Below are 27,459 nucleotides of genomic sequence, written 5' to 3'. Positions count from 1 at the left end.
GTATTTATTATAGTGTTTAATAATTTACAAAACTGAAGAAATTAATACTTTTATTCATCAAAGATGCATTAAATTGATCAAAAGTGCCAGAAAAGACATTTATAATGTTACTAAAGATTCTATTTCAAATAAATGCTGTTCTTTTGAACTTTCTATTCATCAAAAGTCCTGAAACATAAAAATGTATCACGGTTTCCACAAAAATATGTGTTTTTCAATGTTTCTTGAGCATCAAATCATCATATTAGAATGATTTCTGTGACACTGAAGACTGGAGTAATGATGCTGGAAATTCAGCTTTGATCACAGGAATAAATTACACTTTACTATATATTCACATAGAAAACAGCTGATTTACATTGTAAAAATATTTCACTATTTTTACTGTGTTTTTGATCAAATAAATGCAGCCTTGGTGAGCAGAAGAGACTTTATAAAACTCAAATGAAATGGTATTATTTAGCGAAACACCTGTATGCTGGATTTCTGTGTGAATCTCAGTGTCTCAGTGACTTACAGTGATGAAGTGCTTATTTCTCGCTGCTCTTTACGGCTTTATTCCTCAAGCTTTAACAGGCCTGCTGTCCTTGAACCGGGAGTCTGACCGACGTCAGATGGACCCTCAGGCTCCACCGCTGCAATAAGTCACGCTTGTATTGGGATGTTGACTTCATTAAACCCAGACGGATGACGGCGAGCGGATAAAAAATAAACACTTACTGCCGAATACCAGGTCTCTATAGAAACAGATCAGCCGTGCTCAAGCGTCGTACGTCAAGCGTAATCATATTTTAATGTGATATAGTGTATCTTGGAGACCAGCAGCTCAATGTACAGTAATTTAATCAGGTTAATGATCAGAGAGGATTAAATTTGATATGGAAACAAAGCCGCCAACGTTACACGACTTCATCCCGTCTCTCAAAATCAAGGCAGCGTCTAAATCTGTGCCGACTTAAAGGGACAGTTCACCCAAAATACAAACACTGCAAAAAAGTTCCATATTTTTGTCTTGTTTTCCACTACAAATATCTAAACATTCTTAAATCAAGATTACTGGAGAAGCAAAACGACCCAAGATTAGTTTTGTTTTCTAAAAAATTTATAAAAATTAAGGGTTTTTGTGTGAAACAAGAACAAATAATTCGAAAAATTTCTTATTTTCTGACCCATTTGGTAGATATTTGTTCTGCAAAATACATTAATAAAATAAATATATATATATTTTTAAATTAAAGCATCCAAAATAAAACACTTACTACAAAAGATATATATATATATATATTTTTATTTTTTATTTTTATTTTAATATTTTATTGCTGCATGTCATATATGATATCAGAGAACTGTGAACATGCAAATGTGTTGTTAAATTCTTGAAATATTAACTTAAAATCTTTTAAGCTTTTATATTTTATATTTTTTAGCTCAAAGGTCACAAACAAGTCTGGAAATCCCTGAAAGCTTTCTGTGAATTTATGTTGCTACTTTGCTAAATAACTTTATGGTTCTGTTTGTGAGAGCATCATCAATATTCACTTTGATTGTATAGAAAATAATAAATCAGCAACAAAAAAATGGTGTTCCACAGAAAGAACTAAAGCCATTTAGATAAAAATAAAAAATAAATAAATAATACAAATATTTATAATAATAAATAGATTATATACTATTTATATATATATTTTGTTTTTCTTAAGCAATTCTTTGGGTGAACTATTCCTTCCTTGAACATTTTTTTTTTTGGTAAACTATTTCTCTAAGGGAGTAAAATGTACAACATCACATGAGGTTGTTTAGTTTCCTGACGCTTTAATTTTCTCCCTTTTTTCTGTCTTTCAGTTGTTTGTCCTTTTATCCATATAACTGTAATTTGATTCTGCAGGTTTCTAACTGAATTTATAAAAGTAGGCAATCTGCAAGCTCTCCGAACGTTCAGGGTCCTCCGCGCTTTGAAAACTATTTCCGTAATTCCAGGTAAGACGTTCCTGAATCTGTGCGCAAGGAAAACAGTTTAGTGTGTTGCTCTCTGTCCAAGTCCAAAAAAAAAAAGATAAAAAAAAAAGCTCAGGAGTTTTCCTGCATCCGGTTCTTCCCGCGCTGTGTTCTCCAGTCATCTCTTTCCCAGCTCCTGAAACTTCCCAGCATTCCTGCTTCATTCTCCGCTGTGTTGTTGTTTGCCTGTTGTTGGTGTTGTTGTCATTGTCTGTGCTCCAATTCTCGCTTATTGCAGATATGTTACTGAGTTTGTGGACCTGGGCAATGTCTCAGCGTTACGGACATTCAGGGTTCTGCGAGCACTGAAAACTATCTCAGTCATCCCAGGTGAGAGGCCGACGAACGCCAAGGCCTGCAGTGCTAATGGATGACCCAAGCATTTCCAAAACACTCTTGGAAACATGCAGAATGTAGAAAATGAGACTTTCGAGATGGGCAAGAACTGAAACCAGCCTGTTTAGCCGCTTTAAGTGGACAAAACCTCTCTAAAACCATCAGACCAGACCAGCCTTTGCACTGCAAACAATTATTTTTTTGTCTCGTTTTCCAGCACAAATATCGAAAGATTCTTAAAGTCCCCCTGTAGTCAAAGATTTTATCCCTTAAAACTCATCTTTGATCACCAAAATGACATATTTAAAAGGTTTTTCCTTGAAAATAGCTTAAAATATTTTGAATGTAACTCGACACCCTTGCCTCACTTAGTATGCGTGGTTCTATGAATATGCAAATGAGCCCCGCCTCCACTCACTCACTCAGCTCAGAGATCCACTGGTTGACGATCACACGTTGATCTGATTGGTTACAAGGTAGTTTGTGACGTCAGAAACACCAGCGATTTCAAAGCGTGTTTTTGAGACTGTCTTTGGTTCACTGCAGTTTTAAGGAGAAAATACTCAGCAATGGTGTCGACTTATGAATTTACACATGGTTTGTCTTAAAGCAGATTAAAAACACCACATAGACATATAAACTACATTAAAAGCTGGATTTTCACCACAGGGGGACTTTAAATGAGCCTACATCTCAGTTTTCCAAGCAACTGCCATAGAGTCCGGTTCTGAAAGTCCATTAAATCCATTAATTGTCTCCATAAGGAAACTGATCTTAACTTATAAACCTACTGTGAGCTAAGGGTTGTGAATCGATGGTATATGCTATTGCTGAAGCCATCAGTCCACATTATTTCAACTTAATTTTAAAATAATCATGTCTAACTGCTGAAAAACTACATTACCCATGATGCTGTACGGAAAATTCCTCCAATCAGAGAGCTGCGGTGAGCCAATAGCAGCAAAATAACTCTTAAGCTCCGCCCACTCTGATGAAGCATGCAAATGATGTAATCGAGTCAGTCTTGCGATGCTGTTAAAATACTTTGATTTTGATTTTGATTCGCAATGATTCATGGGATTGTAGTTCTTTTCCTCGTTGAAGCCATTAAGTACACAGTCTAGTATTTTTTTTTTAAATTTGGATTTAAATGAAAGTTTATAATGATGTGATTCACCTCGTAGCTGGTTGGTTTGGTTATATTAGTTAGCACTTTAACCGAACTTTAAGTCCCTATGGAAGAAATTAATGGAAGAAATGCTAACGGAACGGACGCTAGGCCCTGTTGCTCAGTTAAAGCTGTTAACACTAGACACTTAAGCGGCTAACTACAGGCACAACAGGTCAATCACACACACAAGTGAAATGACATCAGGGTTCGAGTTACCGTTACCTGTCAGCGCTGGGTTCAGTTCACTCACCCCAAGAGTCTCATTGCACCGTGGTGGTTGACATGTTAAAGGCATGGGTAGATGTAGAGGAACATGACTTTGCATGTTGAGCCAATGAGCCGACGCTTCTTATGGAATCAGAAATACAGCTATACACACGAAAGTTAAAAACACACACATATGCTTATATATTAAACATGCATGTAAATCCGGCATGAAAAGTGCAGGTTCTGGTTCCACAGAAGCGTCTGTTTTGAACTGTCACATTTTGTGTGCTTCCCGCACCCACAAATGTTTGTGAAGACAGACCTAGATGTGTCGTGCTGTGCTTGTGGTTTAATGTGTGTGATTGATGCATTAATGATGCGATCCAGGGTTTGGCAACATTCAGAACTGTGTTAGTTTGATTTGAATTGGCAACAATTTACTTGAAGTTGAATTAGAATTTGATTGGGAAGAAATACTGAATTGCTATGGGGGAAAAAATAAAAACAGTCACAAAAAAGGTTTTGTAACAGTAATAATTACATTACTTGGTTACACTTTATATGAAGGTGTTACAGTGTAGTTATAAATGTAAGTACTGTATAATCATAATTAACACATGTACTTACTATAGGGTTAGGATTAGGGTTTGGTTTAGAGTTAGTTGCATGTAATTATGCATAATTTATGAAACTGTAACAGTGGAATAGTTTAAAAATAAATAAAAATATATTATTAAAATATTATTTTCATATTCTAGAGTGTTTGCAAATACTCTCTCTCTCTCTCTCTCTCTCTCTCTCTCTATATATATATATATATATAATTTTTTTACACTCTTTCAGCTTAATAATTAAAATATGTATTAGACTAAAAAAGTATAGGTGACATGAAAAATATATAAAGAAAATAGTACAATTATTGTTGTTATTAATAATTTTTAAATTATACAGTTTTCATGCCACCCACACCTTTTCAACTTAATGTTAAAAATAATAATTATACATGTACTATATAATAATAATAATAATATATGTATATATATATTTCAATGACGGTTCTGAATTCTATTTGTTTAGGGTTAGTTGCATGTAATTATGCATGATTTATGTAAATATAACAGTGGAATAGTTTAAAAATAAATAAAAATATATTATTAACATATTATTTTCATATTCTAGAGTATTTTTCAACATTTAAAAAATATATATTTTAACTTTTTACACTTTCAGCTTAATAATTAAAATATGTATTAGACTAAAAAAGTGTAGGTGACATGAAAAATATATCAAGAACGTTTATAGTTATTAAAAATAATAAAATGTACAAAAATATATATTTTTAAATTTTATTATTGTTAATAATACATTATTATAAAAATTATACAGTTTTCATGTCACCCACACCTTTTCAATTTAATGTTAAAAATAATAATTATACATGTACTATATAATAAAAATATATGTATATATATATTTCAACGACGGTTCTGAATTCTATTTGCTTTCTCAATTCAAATTCAGTCTCAATTTAATAGTCATGCTCAATCAGATTTTGAATGGTGCTCAACCCTGATCTAATGAAATGACAATTGCTTTGATTTGATCAACCACAAATTAAAATAAGTGCAAATGAGCACATAATTTCCATTCAAACTCAATACAGCCCGGCTGAGCGTAAGGATCAGCTTCTGATCTGCTGGTGTGTCTCGCTCAGGCCTGAAGACCATCGTCGGCGCGCTCATCCAGTCGGTGAAGAAGCTGGCGGACGTCATGATCCTCACGGTCTTCTGCCTCAGTGTGTTCGCTCTCATCGGCCTGCAGCTCTTCATGGGGAACCTGCGTCAGAAGTGTGTCCGCAGCACCTCACACTGTCTCAACACCACCTTACCTTCATACAACAACAGCACTTTCTTCTGCAATAACAGAACCTGGCCCTCGCTGGAGGATTTCAACAATAATGAAGGTCAGTGAAGCTCAAACATCGACTACACTGCAAAAAGTTATTATTGGTTTAACATACAAAAGTAAGTTACCTGGTTGCCTTAAAATTTTGAGTTCGTTGAAATTAAAAATTTGAGTTAACCCTTTAGAACCTGAAGCTAAAATAAGTGTTTTTCCACGTATTTTGATTTTTTTGACTGTAAAATTCTAAAACAATCTTCAAGTTCAAGGTGTCATCTTTTTCAGAAGAAAAATAGCTTTCAACAAGTTACAGTTATTGACCATTACTGTGTGTGGTAAGTTTGTAAATAGAATTTAAACAGACAAAAAAAAAAAAAAAAAAAAAACGAGAAAAAATTTACTGATTTTTATTTAGAAAAAAAAGACAAAAATCAGGAATGAAAGAAACTAACACTTTAAAGTTGAAATATTAACTATAATACATATACATATACACAAGTCTTTTTTGTGACATTGGGTTGCACAGTTTTCATTTAGGACACTTTGTTTCATACACGCACACACACACACGCACACATACACACGCACACACACACATGCACACACCACATGCTTAGATACGTGAAAGAGTAACGGCCATCCGCCTCCCAAGTTTCATTAAAAATCATCCCAATCCCCTCTTCTGCTGTCTAACACTTCTTTCTCCATGTATTTGTTCGTTTCTTTTATTATTTTATGCAATCCAAAACACTCGAACCTGGTGCGCTTCGTATCTCTCTGTTCAAATCCTTCCTTCCCGCGCTGCCAGAAAGCTGCTGCCATTTGCTGACGGAAAGCATGAAATTACCGTAATAAGCCGTATATTTCCGGAAAGCGCGTGTTGTCTACTGTCAGGGCATTTGAATGGTTTTGATAGTGCAAACGGTTGAAGAGTTACGGTAAAATGAATACAGCTTGCTGGTAAGTGTCGGCGTCGACACAGCCGGTTCTAAAGGGTTAATGCAATGAAGGAGATTGGGTTAATTAACATACACTCAAAATATTATGTTATCTGAACTAAGTTGATTTGACAAAAGATAAAAAGTTGTGATAACAAATCATGAAAATAATTTTTTCCAGTGCTGTCGCTCCAATGTTATGGTAGACTGCACATCTGGCCATATCTATAGAAAATACCATCACAAGTGATATATACAACTAAGATATCATTCTAATTTGACTAGGAATTAGGCTTTAAAAGAATTAAAAGTATCATTATGCTGTTGGAGAGTGTTGTTATATTATCACAGCAGTGTTCAGTGGATTAAATAATTTACTAGATTAACGATCGATCAATCAACAAATTAAACTCACTCATACTGTCATAAATTACTGAAGTGTCATTCGAATTTGACAAATAATCAATTTTCTTGTCCCTAATCGTCAGCATAATGCAGGGGAAACTGTGCAGAAGTTGCATCATAATATTACAACACACGAACTATCAATCAAACTCACTGAGACAGTCGACAGTTTCTTTTCCATGCATCATTTTATTTTATTATATCCATGTATTGTGGTTACGGTCAAATCATATAACACAGTGAATCGCTCCGGATCTCTGTTGTGTCTTCCCTGCACTCGAGACTCGAGACTCGAGACGGTGGCGTGAGCTCCACTGACAGTCCCTCTAATTGGTTGTCGCTCGCGAAATTCGCTTCTCATTTGCATAAAGTTAACATTTAGTTTTTTCAACACACGGACAGTATAATCATCAGAGATGCACGCGATTACATTTAGAAATTGTTTCCAAATGCACCAAGCAAAGATATCCTTTCAATTTTATAAACTTTTATAAACCCAGCCAATCTAATCTAATCAACACATCTAAAATAAAATATGTAAAATAAATATATAACAACTGCAAACTCTGTAATTCGTAAACAAAACGATTTGCGCACTAATCTCAGCATAAACTCCGGCACAATCTGCATATTTTTAAACTCTCAGGACAGACGTCACATCCCGAACCTCTCAGCGATTGGCTGCCGACTGCGTTTTTCGCTTGATATTTGCATAAAGTCAAGAATTGCGCAACCTTTTTGATGCTCTCGCCGCTCTCAACGCTTTCTCCGGTCCGCTGTCAATCCCAAAATGCACTGCACGAGCGTGAAGCTCGACTTCCATAGGAATGAACTGAAAACGCTCGCTCCGTGCCAGTGGACACGCACCGTTAAGTTTGAATGCTTAGCAGAAACATTAGCTTCATCTCACACCGTGTGGCCGGACAGTTGCTAAGGTCTTCTAGTGGGTTTAGCATGTTGCTAGGTGTTTTTTCACTGGTCCGAGTCACAAGAGTCCACCTTCAGTTCTCTCTGATGATCTGGAGTCGAGATTAGACTGAGACTCGAGTAAAAACTGCTTTAAAGCGAGATTATAGAGCTATGAAAGTGACTGTGAAGCATTCAGGAGACTTTAGTAAAAGTCTCATTACTTTCTAGAAGAAACCATTGAAATATAAAAAAGTTTGTCTTTTCTATAATCCAAATTTTGATATTATTTACTTATTGTAGGCCTGTTTATTAATATTTTGAATTAGCTTTCATTTTTATAATTTCAGTGTTCAGTAATTTTATTATATGCTTTTTTTCTTATTTAGTTATTTTTAATTTTAGAACTTCAACTTAAAATTTTAATTCTTTAAAGTTTTTTAAGTTCTTTAAGTTTTTCTTTAAATGTTTAAGTTTTTCATTTAATATTTACATTTAATTTTATTTCAACTTTTTTATTATAGCTTTCATTTTTGTATTTCAGTGTTCATTTTAATTTTAATTTAAGATTGAATCATTTTGGTATGTGTTTTGTAAATTCTTATTTAGCTTTAATTTGTTTAGTTATTTTTCTTTTATAACTTCAACTCAAAATTCTAATTATTTAAAATATTTTTTTCTTTCATTTTTCTTTATTTATTTTTTTGTTCATACCATTAAAAGGTAGATTGGTCTAATTGCGATAAGTCCTTGACTAACTGCTAGTTGGTTTGACGAGTTAAGACTCTTAACATGATGGCTGTGTTTATGCAACCGGCCTGTAGTTGCATAATCACACTTGTTTGCTACTTACAATTAGCTTTGATTGAATGAATACTTCAGACACAGTCAACAAGAGATTACCAGTTGACTAAATGACCTGAACGAACCCTGCAGCCTCTGTCACACTGATCACATATTGTAATATGAAGCATGTTGATGATAATTCTGCAGTTAGATGACTAGAGTCAGAAGAGTCGACGTCTAAGATGAGATTCAGTCTTATTTTGGGTTGGTCTCATTTCATTAGAATAGCAATTAGGACAGAGCTGGCACTCGATAAGTTGACCCGCAGAACACAGATGTAGGACACAGACAGAAATAGACAAGACTTTCTCCTCATGTGCTTCGTCATGGTGTTCATGGTCCAAAACACAGAACCAAAACACTCCTCCTGAGTTTAAAAAACTCGACAAACCACGGCTAATGGAGTTTAACAGGTCTAATGGACTTGATGAACCAGTCTGCAGAATATTCATCTACATTAAGTGAGCTTAAAACAAGAAAATATATTGGTCAATGGGGTCGAGATAATAATCTTAATTCAAGGGTAAACTAGTTTATTATTATGACTCCATTGGCAGATACATGTTATTGTTTTAAGCAAAAACATCATTAAACAAGACTTTATCTGAAGTCACTTCTCAAGTAAATGCATCTTGATTTAAGAATGTTTAATATTTGGACTGAAAACCAGACACAAATACTGAGGAAGAAAATCATTTTTTGCAGTTTATCACCTCGACTCGATTTGATTTTGATCCAAAAGCTTGCGATTCTAAATCTGATATCGATTCATTTGGATATACTGAATATCAAGTACAGATTTAAAAAAATACATTTTATAAAATGTATATTGTATAATTTTTTTGTGTGAATTTTATTAAATTGACTTGTATAGATTGTATTAATTGTCTTAATTGTATAGATTTATAAAAAAATAAATCAAATGATTTGTAATAATAACATGTAATAATAACATTCTAATAATACATTTTTATTGACAAAAATATTTTTACTCCAGTTCGTTTTTCAAAATACAAACGTTGTTTCATAAACACTTGTTTTCATAACGAATTCCTGACTTCAAGTTTTCGATTCCCAACCCTATATAAAACTGATCGATTTCGAAAGCTCAGACTTATGAAATCAAAAGTATGAAAGCACAAAGCGTGTTGTGATTATCAGATGTCAGACGCTACAAAAAATGTTTCGTTCGTTCATCAACTAAAAACAGCATAGAGTAAAAGAGAGACTCATATTGATTAAAAATGGAGAAATCTACATTTTTAACCCAACCCTAATCGGGTGTGTGTCCCGTACACCGCCGTAACTCGCCGCTTCACTACTATAGTACGACACATCGCTGAAGAAATCAACCAGCGAATCACGACTGTTTCCCGAAACCAAATTGTCGCAAATTGGTCGTTCAACCACGTTAGTTAATGACGTCACGCATGTGTTGGAGTAATAACTACTGTTAATGAATCTGTTTGAGATTGAATTAATGCTAGATGTTTTGATATAAATTAGACATGTCATCTGAGGACTATTTCTCATTTTTCTCAGTTATTTTGCTTTATTTCCAGATTCAATCATAGACTCGTTCTAGAGCTCGTTCACACATGCGCACTCTTCAAGAACGACGCTTTAAATCTCTTGACAAACTAAAAGACGTAAATGACATTTGTATGTATTGTAAATAAAAGATATAGTTTGCACTGAATGTCAGCTTGCTTATTTTGCTCTAGATAATGATTTATTGAGTCCACATGTCATGCAAACTAGAAACTCTTCTTCTAAACACAGGTCGAGATCTCTCGCTCCAAACACACAACTGTGCGATGCTGTTTGCGAACGATGGTTTCGGGAAACACACCCCAGATGTATAATCAAAAGCACCTTTAGCGATCAAACGCGATATATTCAGGCCGATAACCTCGCTCTCCAGGACGGTTAAGGTTACGCTGAAGCACAGAAGGCCGACAGCTGGACGGTAAGATCGGGATTCGGGACGTCTGCCAAACACGAGCGCTAACGTTAGCGTCGCCGGCGGCTCTCCAGCCTCGAGTGATGGAGCGAGTGAGTGAGAGACGGCATGAAAATGACAGCAGATAAAATGGAGGGCTCTGGATGCCAACCTGAGGCTGTTGTTCATGTAATCTCTCAGCCACTCTCTCTAACCGGGGAACACACACACACGAGTTCACCACAGAGTCATGCAAAACACTGGGGGTCACAACCATTTCTGCTTTACATCCACATGTATTGACTGCAATGTTGAGAAGCATTTCAAACTCAATCTAAACTAGTTCAGCTGAAGTCAAACTGAAGCTTTTAAGGGGCTGGTATGCTTTAAATATGTAGGCTAACTATCCAATTATCTAATTTATAATTTAAGATTCAGAGCTGGATTTTTCAAGCACGTAAACAACGGCGGGTTTTGAACCTCCAGTACAGTGACAGCATTACACATGAAGTTTTCATTTCGTTTGAGTAGTAAATGTCATGTAAATCTTTATCTTTATCACTTTAATTGAGATTCCATTTATCTGAGATGAAAACACTATTTTTAAGAGATGCAATCAGTCATAAATGATCTGCAGCATTTGCCTTTTTTTAATCAAATGTTTTTATTTTTCATTCTTCCAGATAATTACTTCAAAGTGGAAGGAGCCAAAGACGCCTTAATATGTGGGAATGCAAGTGATGCTGGGTAAGTTTAATGTGCTCATGTATCTAATGTGTTTTGATTGAATTGCATAAGACACTCAAGGTTGTGGCACAGTTATTTTACCGCGGTACAATGGTTGTTAATTAAGTTGTTCTGTATCTTTCAGCATTCCTTCTGATGTTCATTCATGTTTATTTGGTGCTATAATTAGTAGCAAAGAGGAAGAGATGATCGGTTCACGAGCCGCTACAGATTTGTGCTAATGTACTAAGACAGTGATTTTAAAACAGCAAATTCAGTGTACAGATGATTGATGATGCGTAATATATATACTGGTGAACAAATGAACCCAGAATATGAACTTAAAATGCAAAGTTTGACCATTTTCCCATTGAAAACCATTATAGAAAATGCTTAAAGTGCATTATTCACATTCTGGGCTCATCCGCGTGCCTATATCGTATGCATCATCTATAAGGTGTAGACTGAATTTGATCTTTTAATATCACGTTAAGTGTATTTCAGTGATTGAAATATTGCAGCAGGAGCTGTTTATGAACCACAAGTGCCCGAAACTTGCAGTTCGTTCACATATCTTCGTTGAGGTGATCTAAATGGCTCGTGGTTTGAAACAGATGGTAGATTGTGAGTGAAAGCTATTAATGCAATGTTTGGTGATTACTGTATTTCAAATGTGGCTCAGCCAATCAGAATTCAGGGGCGGGACTATCCGTGTTCTAAAAGTGACATGAACACGTTTGAATGTCCGAACTACATTTGGAAAAGTCAGCTTACGTGTAACAGCTGCTATACAAGGGCATGACGGATCTAAGAGGCGGGCGGTGTTGAGTCTGACTAAAGTAAATATAGTTGTGTGTCTGAAGTGTCTGACTCAGCAGAACTGCATATACATGTACAGTCTGAGTCAGTGGCCTTGATTAACTCGCTTCAGATGCCAATGAAGCCCTTGAATCAAGAGGAAGGTGTTTTTGTCAACTGGCGCCGAACTGCTTTTTTCATGATATTCAGTCAAAATAACCCACTGTACAAAATCGAGTTGTCGGAAATACTGAAATAAACTAGATCTTTTTTTTAAAAATGTTGTGACAATTTCTCGTTTAGGGTCATTAACATGTCTGCATAGTTTTGAGATGTTGTGGAATGCAAGTACAACATTTCTGACGATTTTGATGTTCGCCGGTCAATTTGACCCGCAATTTCATGGTTAATTTTATGCATTTTTTAAGTCAGTTTCTCAACTACTCTCAGAGGGTATTTACATTTACATTTATGCATTTGGCAGATACTTTTATCCCAAAAAAAATGTACACTGTTGAAGGCGTACACTTTCATCAGTTCAAGAATGTTAATTTCTCTGGGAATCGAACTCATGATTTTGGTGTTACTTCAGGAAAGCACACAAAAATAAAACAAAAAAATGTAAATAAAACAAAATCTAAATAGTTACAAAAAATACTGTTTACAATATTCATTTTTTTTCTAAACAAATGTTTAAAAAATAGTTTTAAAAATAATTTTATCTCATGTTTATTTTTGCTGTAGGGTGTGAGAAGTATTAATACTTCAAGGATTATTGTTGTTTTTACCAGATTTTTTGTGAATTGTATTGAATCCGTTTAGGGTCAATTTGATCCTTGACATAAAAATCGAACCCAGAATTCTAACATAATACAAGGACACAGAAAAAAGGGGTTTATCACTCAGTAATTGCTAGTTAATGTCACAAGCAATCACAAAGAAACAGCAACTGAATTAACTGTAACGATTGAAATAGTATTGTAAAACAGTCCAATAATCTTTGTTTTATTTATAACTTCGGAAAATCATTTGTACTGTGTAGTTAAAATGAAATGTATAAAGCAAGAATCTGTATATCCTTCTACACATTGCTGAATAAATATAATAATCCCGCTATGATGGACACCATGCTAGTGTGAATAGCTGAGAGGAATGTCAGCGCATATGTTTGCTAATTGTATATGAGTGTGTGAGAGCGTATGGCAGCTGGCCGTACATTAAAGCGTCTTCTCTTGAGGGATTTGTACAGTATCTGCTCATGGTCATATCTCTACTTACATAAACTCTCCCCACGGGAACCTTAAGAACTCGCTGATAAACATGTGGTACTGGAGAAGTCGTGCCGTCTGCGGCCTCTTACACTCCGTGTGTGTTTCTGAAGAAAACGAGTCAAAACTCAACAATATTGCGGGTATGTGGGTTGATATTTGATTCTTTTAGCAAGTAAAAGGCCTTTAGGATAATTCTACAAACGTCCACCTTCAGCTCATGTCTTTCAGCTGGGAAATTAGATTTTTATCAAGTAAACATAATAATAACTTTGATATTGTTAGTAATATTTCAACTGGACTGAAGCAACCTTGGTTTACTTGATTATCTGAAAAAAGTCTGAAATATGATCATCAGGCTTTTGAGGAAGGTTTATTAGTTCATCTGTCAATCATTGCATTACATGTTTTAAAACTACGGAGATTTGATAATAAACGAAGCATTTAAATATCGTCTTACTAAGACATTATTGGCAGAGACGACTGATATTTAAATGATTTTACTGTATGTCATTTATAAAGATCTCACTGATTTACAGAATTTCATCTTTTTGTTCATATAAATATCAGCATTTGCACCAAATTGCATATTTTTGCTCAGTTTGGGCCTTTTTTCCTCCATATTCTCACTATATGAGCCATAAAAGCTTGACGAAATATAACACAAAACATAAAAAGCATATGCAATAATAAACTATTCCATTAAAAACTTTTTTTTTCTCACTATTATTTCATATGTCAGACTTTAAGGGTTAAACACCACTAATAATAATAATAAAAAAGTTAAAAATAGCATAAAAATATGAATTAAAACTGCTATTGTTTTGTTCAATTTAACTTTGAGAGAAAGTAGCCAGCAAGAATAAAAAGATAAATAATAGCCAGACTTTAATGGACCTTAAAGTCATTATAAAGTCACTGAATCATTATCCCTCGGATGCTTCTAGGATTTCTCTCCTCGGTTGCCGTTCTCCGGGATTCGATGTTTCGAGACTCAACATGTTCTGAGCGTCTGGAAAGTTATTCCTCCGTCTCCGGCAGCCGCACTCGTTCTGCGAGAATCAGATGGATAAAACATTATCTTAAAAGCGAGTGCTAATCGATAACATGACATTTCAAAATCCGGAGCATTTTTGCAGTGGAATATATTGAAGATGTAATGGAAAGTGCATGTTGTTCTCTGAGTTATCGGCCGCGGATGTGAAGGTCTCGCTGCCTAATGGGCCGTTGGCGTGAGTTACGACGTGGCCTGTAGATGTTGATTGTAACATCTGGCCGAAGCCAGAAACAGACAAAGGACAAATCCGTCTGTCTCCCGCAGTGATAAAGGCCTCAGACAAACGCGTGTCCACCTCTGATAAAACAGCCCTTGGAGACGGAGAGGCATTTGTCTATAGGTGTAATACAGGCCTGTTACACAGACTGCGGTTTACGAGGGTCAGAAACATGAAGCTCCTAGAGAAGATTCATCAGTGTTCAGAAGCTCGGTCAAGCTAGTTCCTTAGCAAGAGTTAAAGGGTTCGTTCACCCACTAATGAAAACTCTGTCAGTAATTACTCTCCCGTCAGACTTTCCTTCATCTTCAGAACACAAATGAAGATATTTCTGATGAAATCTGAGAGCTGTCTCACTCCTCCATAGGCTTCTCTGTAATCGAGATCTGCCATCCCAGAAAAGTTAGCAAAGACATCGTTAAAATAGTCCAAGTGACTACAGCGGCTCAACCTTAAGTTTATCAAGCGACAAGAATAGTTCACGTAGTATAACAGCGCAGCGCTTCTGGGTTGTACGTCAGAACGGAGGCTCACTATTGGCCGATGCTGGTCATGTGATGCGTGTGATGCTGGCCAATAGCGAGCCTCCGTTCTGACGTACAACCCAGAAGCGCTGCGCTGTTACACTACGTCAACTCACTCAGAGAAACACAGAAGAACATGAAGAGTTGAAGAAAGTCGTTATTTTTGTGCACAAAAAGTATTCCCGTCGCTTGATAAACTTAAGGTTGAGCCACTGTAGTCACTTGGACTATTTTAACGATGTCTTTGCTAACTTTCTGGGCCGGTAAGTTTCAATAACAGAGAAGAGAGACAGCTCTCAGATTTCATCAGAAATATCTTCATTTGTGTTCTGAAGATGAAGGAAAGTCTGACGGGGTTGAACAACATTAGGGAGAGTAATTACTGACAGAGTTTTCATTTGTAGGTGAACGAACCCTTTAAACTAATCATTTACTAGAAGCAGTTACTTGCAAAAATTAGCTTATTACATTAACTTCTTACCCTAAACCCCACATTTTGGCAAGTGGGGCATAAATGACATTCCCCAAAAGCTGCTCATAAGTCATTCTGAATAAACACATAACCAACATATATTTAGAAAGCCAACACTTCAGAGTTTACAGTTCAAGACTCAGAATTAATGACTGTTATTAACATGGAGATATATAAGCTCAAACATAAAAAACTAAAATATTAAAAATATAATTGTCAAATGTATAAAAAATACTATGTGAATGTAGTGTAACAACTTATAACCACTATTAAACTGAAGCCTGAAGCCACAAGTGTGGTCATGCTTCTGTGGATGATGTCTCTAAAACTATGAATTTTATAAAACATTTTCTAAGATCATGTCAGGTGAGTAATTAGAGAAGGCTGATAAGATGCTAATACATTTTTTTATTGCTCTTTAAACACCCATTTGCAGTCTATTGTCTAATGTCTGGCGAGGAGAACGGCTCGATTCATGTGCCATTGTTCTCAGTCAACGAAGCTTTCACACTTCTGCCGTGAATGAGACTCAATCTCCATTATTGTTTTAGCGTTATTCTTTTGTTTGTATTCAGCCATTATTAGCCTTTATTCTGGCATTATATGACTTGCCCATCAACACCACTTCCATCCCACTGTACATTAATCCACCCATTATCTGAAGTCTTTCTAGAAAACAAACTAACAAAAAAGTATTCTTGGGACTTTTTAAAAAAATTTACATTTAAAAAAAAAAAAAAAAAAAAAATATATATATATATATATATATATTTTTTTTTTTTCATTTTTTTTTTTCAGTACATATATCTAAAAATTCTTAAATCAAGATACAGTTACTGGCTTAAGATATTAAGTCTTGTTTTTTGAAGAATGTTTTAAAATACAGTGAGTTTAAGCCTAAAACAAAAAAATCGGAAAAAATAAAGTTAATTCAAAGGAAAACAAGTTTAATTTTTTTGACCCCATTGGCAGATATTTGTGATTGTTTTAAGCAAAAAGTTGCTTAATTTTTATATATTTTTCCCCCCAGACTTAATATCTTGAGTAATTTAGCTTGATTTGACTTAAGAATGTTTAGATATTTATAAGACAAAAAAATAAGACAAAAATACTTATTAGAAAATGTGCAGCTGTTTATGAAAGAAGACGTTACAGATGCGATTGATCCGTGTGGCGAATATGAAGTTTCTGAACTAGTTCATCTACATAAACCATCTGAACGAACTGAAATCACACACTATTATAGTAGATACTACATTTGGTTTAAAACTTACATTGTGACCGTTCTGCATAGTATGAATGTGTGTGATATAAATTAAATTCATATTAGATATTAAAGTGTCCATCACTCGGGGACTTTCTGTCTACTCTTTAATGAGTGCTGTGAATTTGAACATACTATTCGGCTCTCATATTGTACTATATAATAGTCATATTCGGACACAGTGCTTCCTATTAGAGAAAAGACTCTCAGTTTGAACATCAGCACAGACTATGAGACACACAAGTGAGTTTTGTGACACCAAATCTGTTTTGAAAACAGCTGAGCAATGGACAAATGTAGTGATATAATATTTAATAATACACAGTATTAGTTTCTGTTGTTAGTAATATAAAACTGCTGTAAACGGTCTCGGTCAGTGTTATGTAATATGATCCGCTGTCTGCTAATGGTGGGATATAAATATTTTTGTAGCATGTAATCGTTGACCTTCACAAACTCTGGCCGCTCAAACTTGATTGTATCTCTCGGTGATTTTCCTGGAACTCCACACATCTCGATTGAAACGTCGTCTCGTGTGTCGTATTAATTATAGGGTGTTGGTGGATATGTATTAAAACAAGAGTCTATTAATAAACTGTGATCAGGCTGTATTTTAACAGCACTATATTTGACCTTAATGACACATACTGAGAGGTCACTCACATGGAGCTAAAGGTTCACTCGAAATAGCACAGTAAATATGCAACCAAATCTAACAGACCAACAGCTTGATGGGTTTTTAATGGTCAGATTTGTTAGTCGACAAAAACGTTAATTTGCAGCATCATCTGCATCTCATTTTACTTACACTTCTCTCTCTCTCTCTCTCTCTCTCTCTCTCTCTCTCTCTCTCTCTCTCTCTCTCTCTCTCTATATATATATATATATATATGAAGAGTTCAGATGCAAAAGCCTCTAAGTGCCATCTGAAATTTTCTTCTAGAATGATCATTTTTATAAAGCTTGTATATTTAAGTTCCGCAATTTTAACTTAAATGGCAATGAAATTACCTATTAATTGTCATTTAAGTGAAATTGCTGAACATAAATATACAAGCTTTATAAAAATGATCATTCTAGAAGAAAATTTCAGATGGCACTTAGAGGCTTTTGCATCTGAACTCTTCATATATATATATATATATATTAATAAATAATAAAGATATGGCCTATATACACTAATGTTTGAGAGAAGCACATGTGTTTTTGCTCTGCAAGAGACGCTCTTGTTGTCAATATGATTAATATCTCCATGTGTCGTGGCTTTATCCGAAGCTGCTGTTCTTCATGTCAGTGTGTTTGTTTCCCTTGTTCGTTTATTTCCCTCGGGGATCAATTAAGTCAATTAATCCAGCGGTCTTATTTTAGCCATTGTTAGTGTGAGCACAGCTCTCTGGTCACCTTGTGAACCTGGATGGAAACCTGAGTGGAAGGCTGACGGCGTTTTAAAACCGTTCACCTCGTTTCACCTCGTCTCTCTCGCTCTGGTGAAGTGTGTGAGTTCTCCACTCGCTCGCTCTGAGGATCAGACTGGGAGACGAGAACTGGCTTTCTGATGACCTCCCTCCTCCTAGAGGCTCAATTTGTCAAAAGAAGAGTTTGGAAAAACAGGGATTTTTCTTAGTTGGTCCTGGTGTCTGGTAGGGCGGGATGATTTTGCAAAAAAACATCATATATCAATATTTTTAGCCTTATGACAATATTCAATATATTTATATTTGATAATGCTCTTAAAATGCATTTTCATCATAAAAGAAAATCATGTGTAATTTTTATATCCTTCTAGTTTATGGTCACATAGAGAAGATTATATCCATATCCAAAAGGCAAACAACTAAAAATGTTATAAATAAATAAATAAAATAAATTAATATTAATATTATATAATATTATAATATTAATCATAATATATTATAATATAATGAAATATATGAAATTACACACACATTTTTATTTATTTATTTATTTATTTATTTATTTATTTATTTATTTAAAAAACATCTCCAGATATCGCCCAATCCACAATAAGTAATTTCAATCAGAAAACAGTTTATTCAGAGAGATAGGGTTAGGGTTAGGGTTAGGTAAGGTTAGGGTTAGGGTTAGGTTAGGTTAGGTTAGGGTTGGGGTTGGGGTTAGGGTTAGGGTTAGGGTTAGGATCATCATGTCAAATTTATTCCAAAAGTCCAACGGTGGCTTGTTTTCTTCTGGCATCATCCAACCACAAGCCCTGATCCTCTATATTACTATTCCTAAATATCTCAGCATCATCTTCATCCAATAAAGCATCAGTGTCTCGTCATCCGAGCTCTCTTTGTGTCTTTGTTACTGTATTCTGTTATAGTGATACGTTTAATCTTGCCCGTGTCAATCCGGTTGATCCGATCGGCCACATGATCCTGGCAGAAGCATTCAGAGATCAGACTCCCATAGGAAGAAACCTTGAGTACATCTTGCCTCATAACAACATAACAGTTATTCAACAACACACAGGTCTTCATATTGGTTTACACGCACGGCACCAACAGAAATTCCCAAAGTCCATCGGCCCCTGCCACGTCTTTCTCGGGACCCTAACAGACGCCCGAAATAGACCATGTTAAAATGCTTTGTGTCCCGGCAATGCGATCCCAGCTGCCAGTGTGCTGAGAGGGGCTTCTCTGACAAATTCTCCAAGTGACTCTGTGCTGGAACTCAATGACAGCAGCAGAACCACTATAGACGATCAATGATGAGCCGATCACAGGAATATAGACGATCAATGATGAGCCGATCACAGGAATATAGACGATCAATGATGAGCCGATCACAGATTCTGCTCTCGTTTCCCTGTAAACATTACGAAAACAAGGTTCATTTGAAAGCAAAATTGCACAAGACTTTGTTTTTAGAGAATATGCTTTGGTTAAAGTTTTGAAGATTTATGATTAAAACAAGAAAAGAAGTATTAGCATTTTGCACAGTGTTGGTTTTCAGGTAAATTGATCTTGTTTTAAGGATGTTTAGAGTTTAGATAGTTATACGAGAAAACTAGACACACAAAAAAGTACTGATTACAGTAGTTATTGCCATCTTAAACTGGTAGACAAATCATAACAATTTAAAAAAATGTTCATTTAATTATCACTTTTTTTTCTACTGGAAAACAAGACAAAAATACTTATTATATGCCTTTAAAACCATTAAAAAAACATAATTAAATAATACTGATTAATTATTAATTTAAAAACGTATATGTATATTAGCAATAAATAAAATAAAATAACGTTTCACAATTGAACTTTTTTTTTTTGGAAAACAAGACAAAAATCCTGATTAAATGTTGATTTTAAAACTATGATAAAATAATAATGATCAAATATTGATAAAAAACCTTTCTATTATTTATTGTTCATTTTAATCATGATGAAATAATACAGACTTTTTTTATTATCAATGAAAACGATACAATCAATAACAAAAAAAAAAACACATAACAATTGAACTCTCATTTATTCCTTTACTTTTTTTTGGAAAACAAGACACAAATCCTGATTAAATGTTGATTTTAAAACTATAATAAAATAATAATGATCAAATATGGACAAAAATCCTGATTAAATGTTGATTTTAAAACCATAATGTATTTGTGTTGTTTTTAAAACCACGCTGAAATAATATTTACTCAATACTGATTTTTTTTCATCCGTATGTTTTGTGATGGAGTTTGCTGTAGAGTAGTGTGGGTCGGAGAGCACGTTCTGGCATCGAGTGCCACACGAGAAAGGAAACCGCGGTTGATATCAGTGTGTCTGGGGTCCGAGGGCCCCTGTCCAAATCGAAATGAAGTGGGGCCCGTCCATTAGCACGTCCTTCAGGGACACGGCGAGGTGTGTGAGTGCGATAGTGCCCGTCACCCGCACCCTCACACTTCCAGCATGCCAGTCGCTGAGAGCCAGTCGCCGCCTGCCCGAAGGGAACGAGACTGGCAGAAGACGGGCACAGACTCGCACCACTGGCGCCACCAGCCTCTCACTACTAGTTTCTATGAATATTAGTCATAGACAAAGTGTTCAAAGATCGCTCACCTGTGGTGCCTATGTTAAAGGTCCCTCTGGACATCAGTTTGAGTTTATAGTCAAGTCACCTTCATTTATATAGCGCTTTAAACAATATGGATTGTTTCAAAGCAGCTGTACACCGTGTCCTAGCTACACGTGACGCGCAATAAAATGCATCTTTTCCATGTTAATCAGAGTGTTTGTCCTAACCAGCCGCGACGGCGACACGCGATGAGTCTATTTTAGAAACGGTTTCTATTCTTCTGCGACGTCGTGCTGGAACAACAAACACAAAGTGTGGGATAATGATAATCTCAGGTGCTGTTTATGTGCTTTATTTAATGTTAAAAGCGTGTCATGTGACTTTGAACATCATTTAGTGCTCCAGCTTTGTGGCTGTAAAAGCAACAGTGGATAATTCACCTCAGATCCTGAAATTAAACAAATGGAAACAAGAACGTTCAGACTGTGAACAAACAAGTGTATTCTTTGACAAAGACTGTTTTAGTAACCTATGTATTTTTAATGTTTAAATGGTGAAATATTTGTGAATTTGATTATGTAGCTACTTATTCATTTTCTTGCGAGTGCCGTCACTGTGCACTTCCCGCGAGACTCCGCCCACACGCTGTTCTGATTGGCTGACTCCGCCCACACACTGTTCTGATTGGCTGACTCCACCCACACGCTGTTCTGATTGGCTGTGGATTTTGATTGATTTTGACGCATCTCACAGTTGTGTCGCGTCTTGTGTGGACAGACAAATTATTTGTCGCTGGAATCTTATCGCATCGCGTCTGGTTAGGACACGGTGTTACAGTGATAATATAAGATTACAGTAACAGAGATTGTTTAGGCTTTACAGCAGCTCTAGAATAAAGTTATTGTCCAGCTAAAGTTAGTTTTGATTGATTCACTTCCGTTGTAAAGATCATTAGTTATTAACTTTGGGGCCGCTAACACGACACCGTTCCAACAGAAAACTTTAATGTGTTCTGGTCGTTCATTTGCACGACACCAGTGTTTGGAGCTCGAGAACGCAAACTTTGAAACAGGATCCAGGGTGCAAGTTTTGAAAATGTTTGAGAAACATTCTCATCTCCGTGTAAACTTCAAAAACATGAATCTGTGAAAACGCTGACAGTGTGCACATGCATATTACGTGTTTAGTCTATAGATATATGCGTTTGAATATATATGTGCGCAGGCGCTTAGTCTTTCTTTACAAATTGACCTCACCAAATTACTTGTCTGACCTGCATAATGCAGAATTTAATAACCCTGATGAAGTAATTATAAACAATTTGATGCAATTAAAGATGACCTGTTATGCTTTTTTCTGTGTTCATCTTTCTTCACTGTGTTAATGTTGCTGTTTGATCATGAAGAAGCTCCAGCTCTTCTCTATATCAGTGTCATTGTTTCTGAACTCCTGAAACGCCTCCATTGTAGTCTTGAGTTTTTTCCGGGAACGAACACGTCACAATATTCCTCATTATAATAATTCATACGCAGAATAAAGGGGCGGGGCCTGGTTGAGTGAGTTAGTAGTGTGTTAAACTGGCGGTTATGGAAAGGGGCGGGACATTTCCCAAACACACTCGAAGTGCTCGACCAATCACAACACACTGCTCCAGCCGACCAATCAGAGCACAGTGTGCTGTTCAGAAGGAGGGGCTTCATAGAGACAGGAAGTAAACAGAGCGTTACTGACAGACTGGGAAGAGAGGAGCCGCAACAATGGAGAATATGAGGAGAATAATCAACATTCAAGCAGGAAAACCTGTTCTAGTAGAGCCTGAAACAACATCACTTTGAAACATGGCCTCTTTAAGAACTAGTTATTTCTCTTTTTTGCAGCAAATGTCCAGATGGTTTTGAATGTTTGAAGACTGGACGAAACCCAAACTACGGCTACACCAGCTTTGACACCTTTGGATGGGCTTTCCTCTCCCTTTTCAGACTCATGACTCAAGATTACTGGGAAAACCTCTATCATCATGTCAGTATTCTTCCTGTTCTCACTCATTACGTGACATTCAGCCATCAACTGAATGCGGTTTAATGTACAGGCTGTTCAACATCTGCCATAAGTTCCTGATTTTCCCTCTAATTTACTTAAAGCAATTGAGATGCATTTACACTACCTTTCAAAAGTATTGAAAAGAAAAAATACTTTTAAGGACGCATTAAATTGATCAAAAGTGGCAGTAAAGACATTTATAATGGTGCAAACGATTTCAAATAAATGCTGTTTTATTCTATTAAAGAATCCTGAAAAATAAAATGTATCAGTTTCCACAAAAATATGAACTGTTTTAACACTGATAATAATCATAAATGTTTCTTGATCATCAAATCCTCATATTAGAATGATTTCTGAAGGATCATGTGACACTGAAGACTGGAGTAATGATGATGAAAATTCAGCTTTGATCACTGGAATAAATTAAATTTTAACATATATTGCAGTAAACAATATTTCTTTTAAATTGTAATAATATTTTTAAAAAAAAGTATGTTTTACTATATTTTTAATCAAATAAATGCAGCCTTGGTGAGCAGAGGAGACTCTCAAAAACATTGAAAACTTTTGAATGGTAGTGAATATGTAAATATATATATATACTTATAAACCACAAACTTTTGCATGGTAATGTATATAGAAATTAATTTTATTTATCTATCTCCCTCCATTCACTTTGGCAGATTTTGGTAATTGAGTTTGTTTTTGGCCAGTGCAGATTATCTCAAAATGATCGATTCATCAGCCTGACCAATGCATCTAATTAGAATCTTGTGAAAAGATATTGCACATCTCAAACAACAAATGATAAAGCAATTTGCGAATCATTGCAGCCCTTGTGATTTGATGCCATTTCTGTGATGCACAGACTCTGCGCTCCGCGGGAAAAGCGTACATGGTGTTTTTTGTGGTGGTGATCTTCCTGGGCTCCTTTTACCTGGTGAATCTGATCCTGGCGGTGGTGGCCATGGCGTACGAGGAGCAGAACCAGGCCACGATCGCAGAAGCCTTGCAGAAAGAGCAGGAGTTTCAGCTCGCCATGGAGCAGCTGAAGAAGGAACAGCAGGTACGTCGGGGTCACCATTCAAATCAGCCGTGCATGTCTCCATTCACAGTCTAAACCAGGGTTCATGATAATAATTCATTAAATAACATTAAAATAAATAAATGGGGCGAAATAAAACTGAAATCCTGATATAGCCTGATATCACTTCCCAAGTGTAAGTGTAACTACAAGTGTAACTTGTAGTGTAAAATTAAAATTTGATTATAGCATTATCACTTTAATGTTCATTTTACAGTAAAATTGTACTTTACTACAGTTTTGCATTTCTGTCTTCATAATTAGAGGTGAAACTACTTCTATAACTACTAATGTTAATAATAACAATTAATAATCTTATTAAATTTGATAGGGTTCCTAAAACCACCGGTGTGAATGTAAAGAGTCCACTTTTAAGTCCAGCTATAAAGTGAAATGCTTTTTCATATCACAGTTCAAATCGCAATATGACAGAATAATTGCAATATATAATCTGCAGCCCTCTTTTAAAAAAAACACTTATTAAATAAAGACTAAATATTGTATCTGTTTACTTGCATGTCATGTGATCATCAACCAACATCAGAGAAACGTGAGCATGAGAATGTTTTATAAATTATTAAAATATTTATGTATATGTTTTACGTCTAATGCTGGGTTCAGACTACACAATATTTTTGTCTGTTACGACAGTCAGAATATGTTATTTGGACTCCTGCGTTCAAGAAGCATTTCAGACTACATGTCGCTTCTCGACCAATCATCGCTTGCCGTCTTTAACGACGTGCGTGATGTCATCGAGAAGGCGGAACTTGCGACTGACTTTTGGAAACAAGGGTGTAAACAAACAATGGCTACCGAAGCAGTGTTCATCGTCTTTCTTTCATTTCTACACATTCGTATATGGAGCGTATTCATATTCAGCGTTGTATTGCGCATAATTTTACACCCAAAGTGTGTGCGAACAAAACCGCCTCTCAGTACTAAATTGAGTTCTTTTTCAATGCTTATTGCGCTTAAACAGTCAAATACACACTAAATAATGTCAAAATGATTTTTTATTGCCGGTCTTGGTGAGTATTCACATAAGCACAGTCCGTTATGCTTTAAGTGAACGTAAACAGTTGAGAAAGAAGACACACGTGTATCAGTATATTGGGTCCGTGCATCAGGTCTTAAAGTGACAGCAGCCTAATAAACCTGCTTCCAAATTATGAGGTAATATTAAAAATATCTATATGGCAGTTTTTCCCATGGTATCGATGTCATAATTGTGCCCAGTGAAAACGCTGAGTGGCTCGTAACTTTAGAAAACCACTAGCCGTTGTCGCTGGTGAGCTAAAGTTAGTGTCAAGCCCTGACGACACTCTACGTCAAATGGATCGTGCACATTTTTGGATTGATATCGTGTAGTCTGAACCTGTCATAAGTGGTTCGGAGGACCAAACAGTTTGCGAATCCCTGATTTAAGCAATAAGAAATGAATGCTATATTGTGAGTATAGCTACAGCTTTTTGTCCGGTGTCTCTCAGGTTGCTCAGAAAGCACAAGAAACCGAGTCCATCTTGACCGCTGACGTGTCGCCGTTCTCCTCGCAAGGCAAAGGGAATCTCGACCGGAGGAAATGCTCGAGGCCGATGTCAGAAGGGATGACGGGAGACGACAAATCAGCCAAGCTGGACACTATAGAGGGGATGAAGGTGGATTTATAATAATAGTTCACACAATAAATTAGAATTCTGTCACCATCATGTTGCTTTCGTCTGGGAAAAAGCCTCAAATTTCTTTCTTTCTTTCTAGCAAACACATTCTTTGCTGGTCCGCACTTTATCCTTGAGAGCCAGACGGGAAAGTCAGGTCAGCATCTTCAACTTCCGGCCGCCGAACAAAGACTCAGAGGTGGACTTCGCCGACGACGAGTTTAGCAATCACGGAGATTCGGACAGTCGAGGCGGTTCACTGGCGCTTCCCTGGAGCCGGAGACGGACCAGCGCTCAAAGCACATGCAGTCACAGCTCCCAGTTCTTCTTCCCGAGCCTCAACATCAACGGAAAACTCTTCGTAGCCATGGACCAGAACGGGGTCTCGGGCCAGGGGCCGCTGTCTCCTCTGCAACTTCCCACCTGCACTATGGAGAAGGTCAAAGAGGAAAGCGTAAGTGACTTTAAGCTTCTAATCAAAATGAGCAGAGCTGGTCAAGCTGGAATCCCGTAATTTGGAAACGGCATGATTGATTTGTAATGAAGCACATGTGCGAGTCGCTCTGGATCTATAGATCAAGTGCCGCTGCTGGAAGCTTCTCTTGTTGAGAAATGAGTCAATCTTGTGAAGAAATTAAAATGGAGGAGAAAAAAAATCACTCAGAAATTGCTAGTCACTAGAAACAGCACATAACACATTGAATTAAATGTTGCATTTTTGAAGTAGAATGTCTGAAATTAATTTTCTTGTAAAAAATAATCCAGTTGGAAAAAATAACTTTTTACAGTGTAATTATAAGAAGTTTGACTGATACTTCTTTACACATTTCTACATAATTTGTCAGTACACTGATAAATGGTTAATTTGTAATAATAATAATAATGATAATAATTATGATTATTATATTCTTCATAATGCATATAATCGCTATGGCCTAGTGATTATTTACTTATCATTGTGCTAAAATATCAAATATATGATAATGCTTTTACCCTCACTAAGGCAGTATCTTTTTGATCAAAAATACAATAAAAACAGTAAAAATTGTGAAATATTATTCCAATTTTAAAACATCTGTTTTCTATGTGAATATATAGTAAAGTGTAATTTATTCCTGTGATCAAAGCTGAATTATCAGCATCATTACTCCAGTCTTCAGTGTCACATGATCCTTCACAAATCATTCTAATATGATGAGTTGATGCTCAAGAAACATTTATGATTATTATCAATGTTGAAAGTTCATATTTTTGTGGAAACCGTGATACATTTTATTTTTCAGGATTCTTTGATGAATGGAAAGTTAAAAAAATCGATTTATTTCAACCCATGGTTAAAAGTGTTGAAAAAAATACTTAAATGTCTCCTAAACAGCATCATCGTCTTCAAAGACTAACACAAGCGCAGAACAGACTGCTGTGTGTGTGTTATATTCATATAGTCTGTCCTTCTATAGCTGTCAGTCACATTGATATGCATTACGCTCTTGCCTTTTCTGAGCTGATTTTGACGAGTTCTTTTCTTTTATTGGCCGACTGAACATGCTGTGTAATGATTAGTGTTCTGCAAGAACCTCCACCTCTTCTGCTCTTTCCCACGTTCGCAAATGTTCATTTGTCCGCATGTCAAATGGAATAATTCTAATTCAAAGACTGAGGTTATTTTAATTTAATAAG

General features: G+C 35.8%; 1 protein-coding gene across 1 annotated transcript in view; it reads left to right on the top strand.

Moving 5' to 3' along the window:
• scn5lab (sodium channel, voltage gated, type V-like, alpha b) overlaps positions 1–27,459 on the top strand; it is a 153,213-nt gene that overhangs the window by 43,342 nt on the left and 82,412 nt on the right. The window contains exons 6-12 of the mRNA XM_084102657.1: positions 2,234–2,325; positions 5,424–5,672; positions 11,332–11,395; positions 22,875–23,016; positions 23,909–24,106; positions 25,615–25,782; positions 25,883–26,236. Of these exons, the coding sequence (XP_083958783.1) occupies positions 2,234–2,325; positions 5,424–5,672; positions 11,332–11,395; positions 22,875–23,016; positions 23,909–24,106; positions 25,615–25,782; positions 25,883–26,236 (1,267 nt within the window). The remainder of the gene's footprint in view (positions 1–2,233; positions 2,326–5,423; positions 5,673–11,331; positions 11,396–22,874; positions 23,017–23,908; positions 24,107–25,614; positions 25,783–25,882; positions 26,237–27,459) is intronic.

Source organism: Abramis brama, assembly GCF_963993115.1.
Source record: "Abramis brama genome assembly, chromosome: 24".
Taxonomy (NCBI): domain Eukaryota; kingdom Metazoa; phylum Chordata; class Actinopteri; order Cypriniformes; family Leuciscidae; genus Abramis; species Abramis brama.
This window is presented reverse-complemented; position numbering and strand designations above follow the sequence as displayed.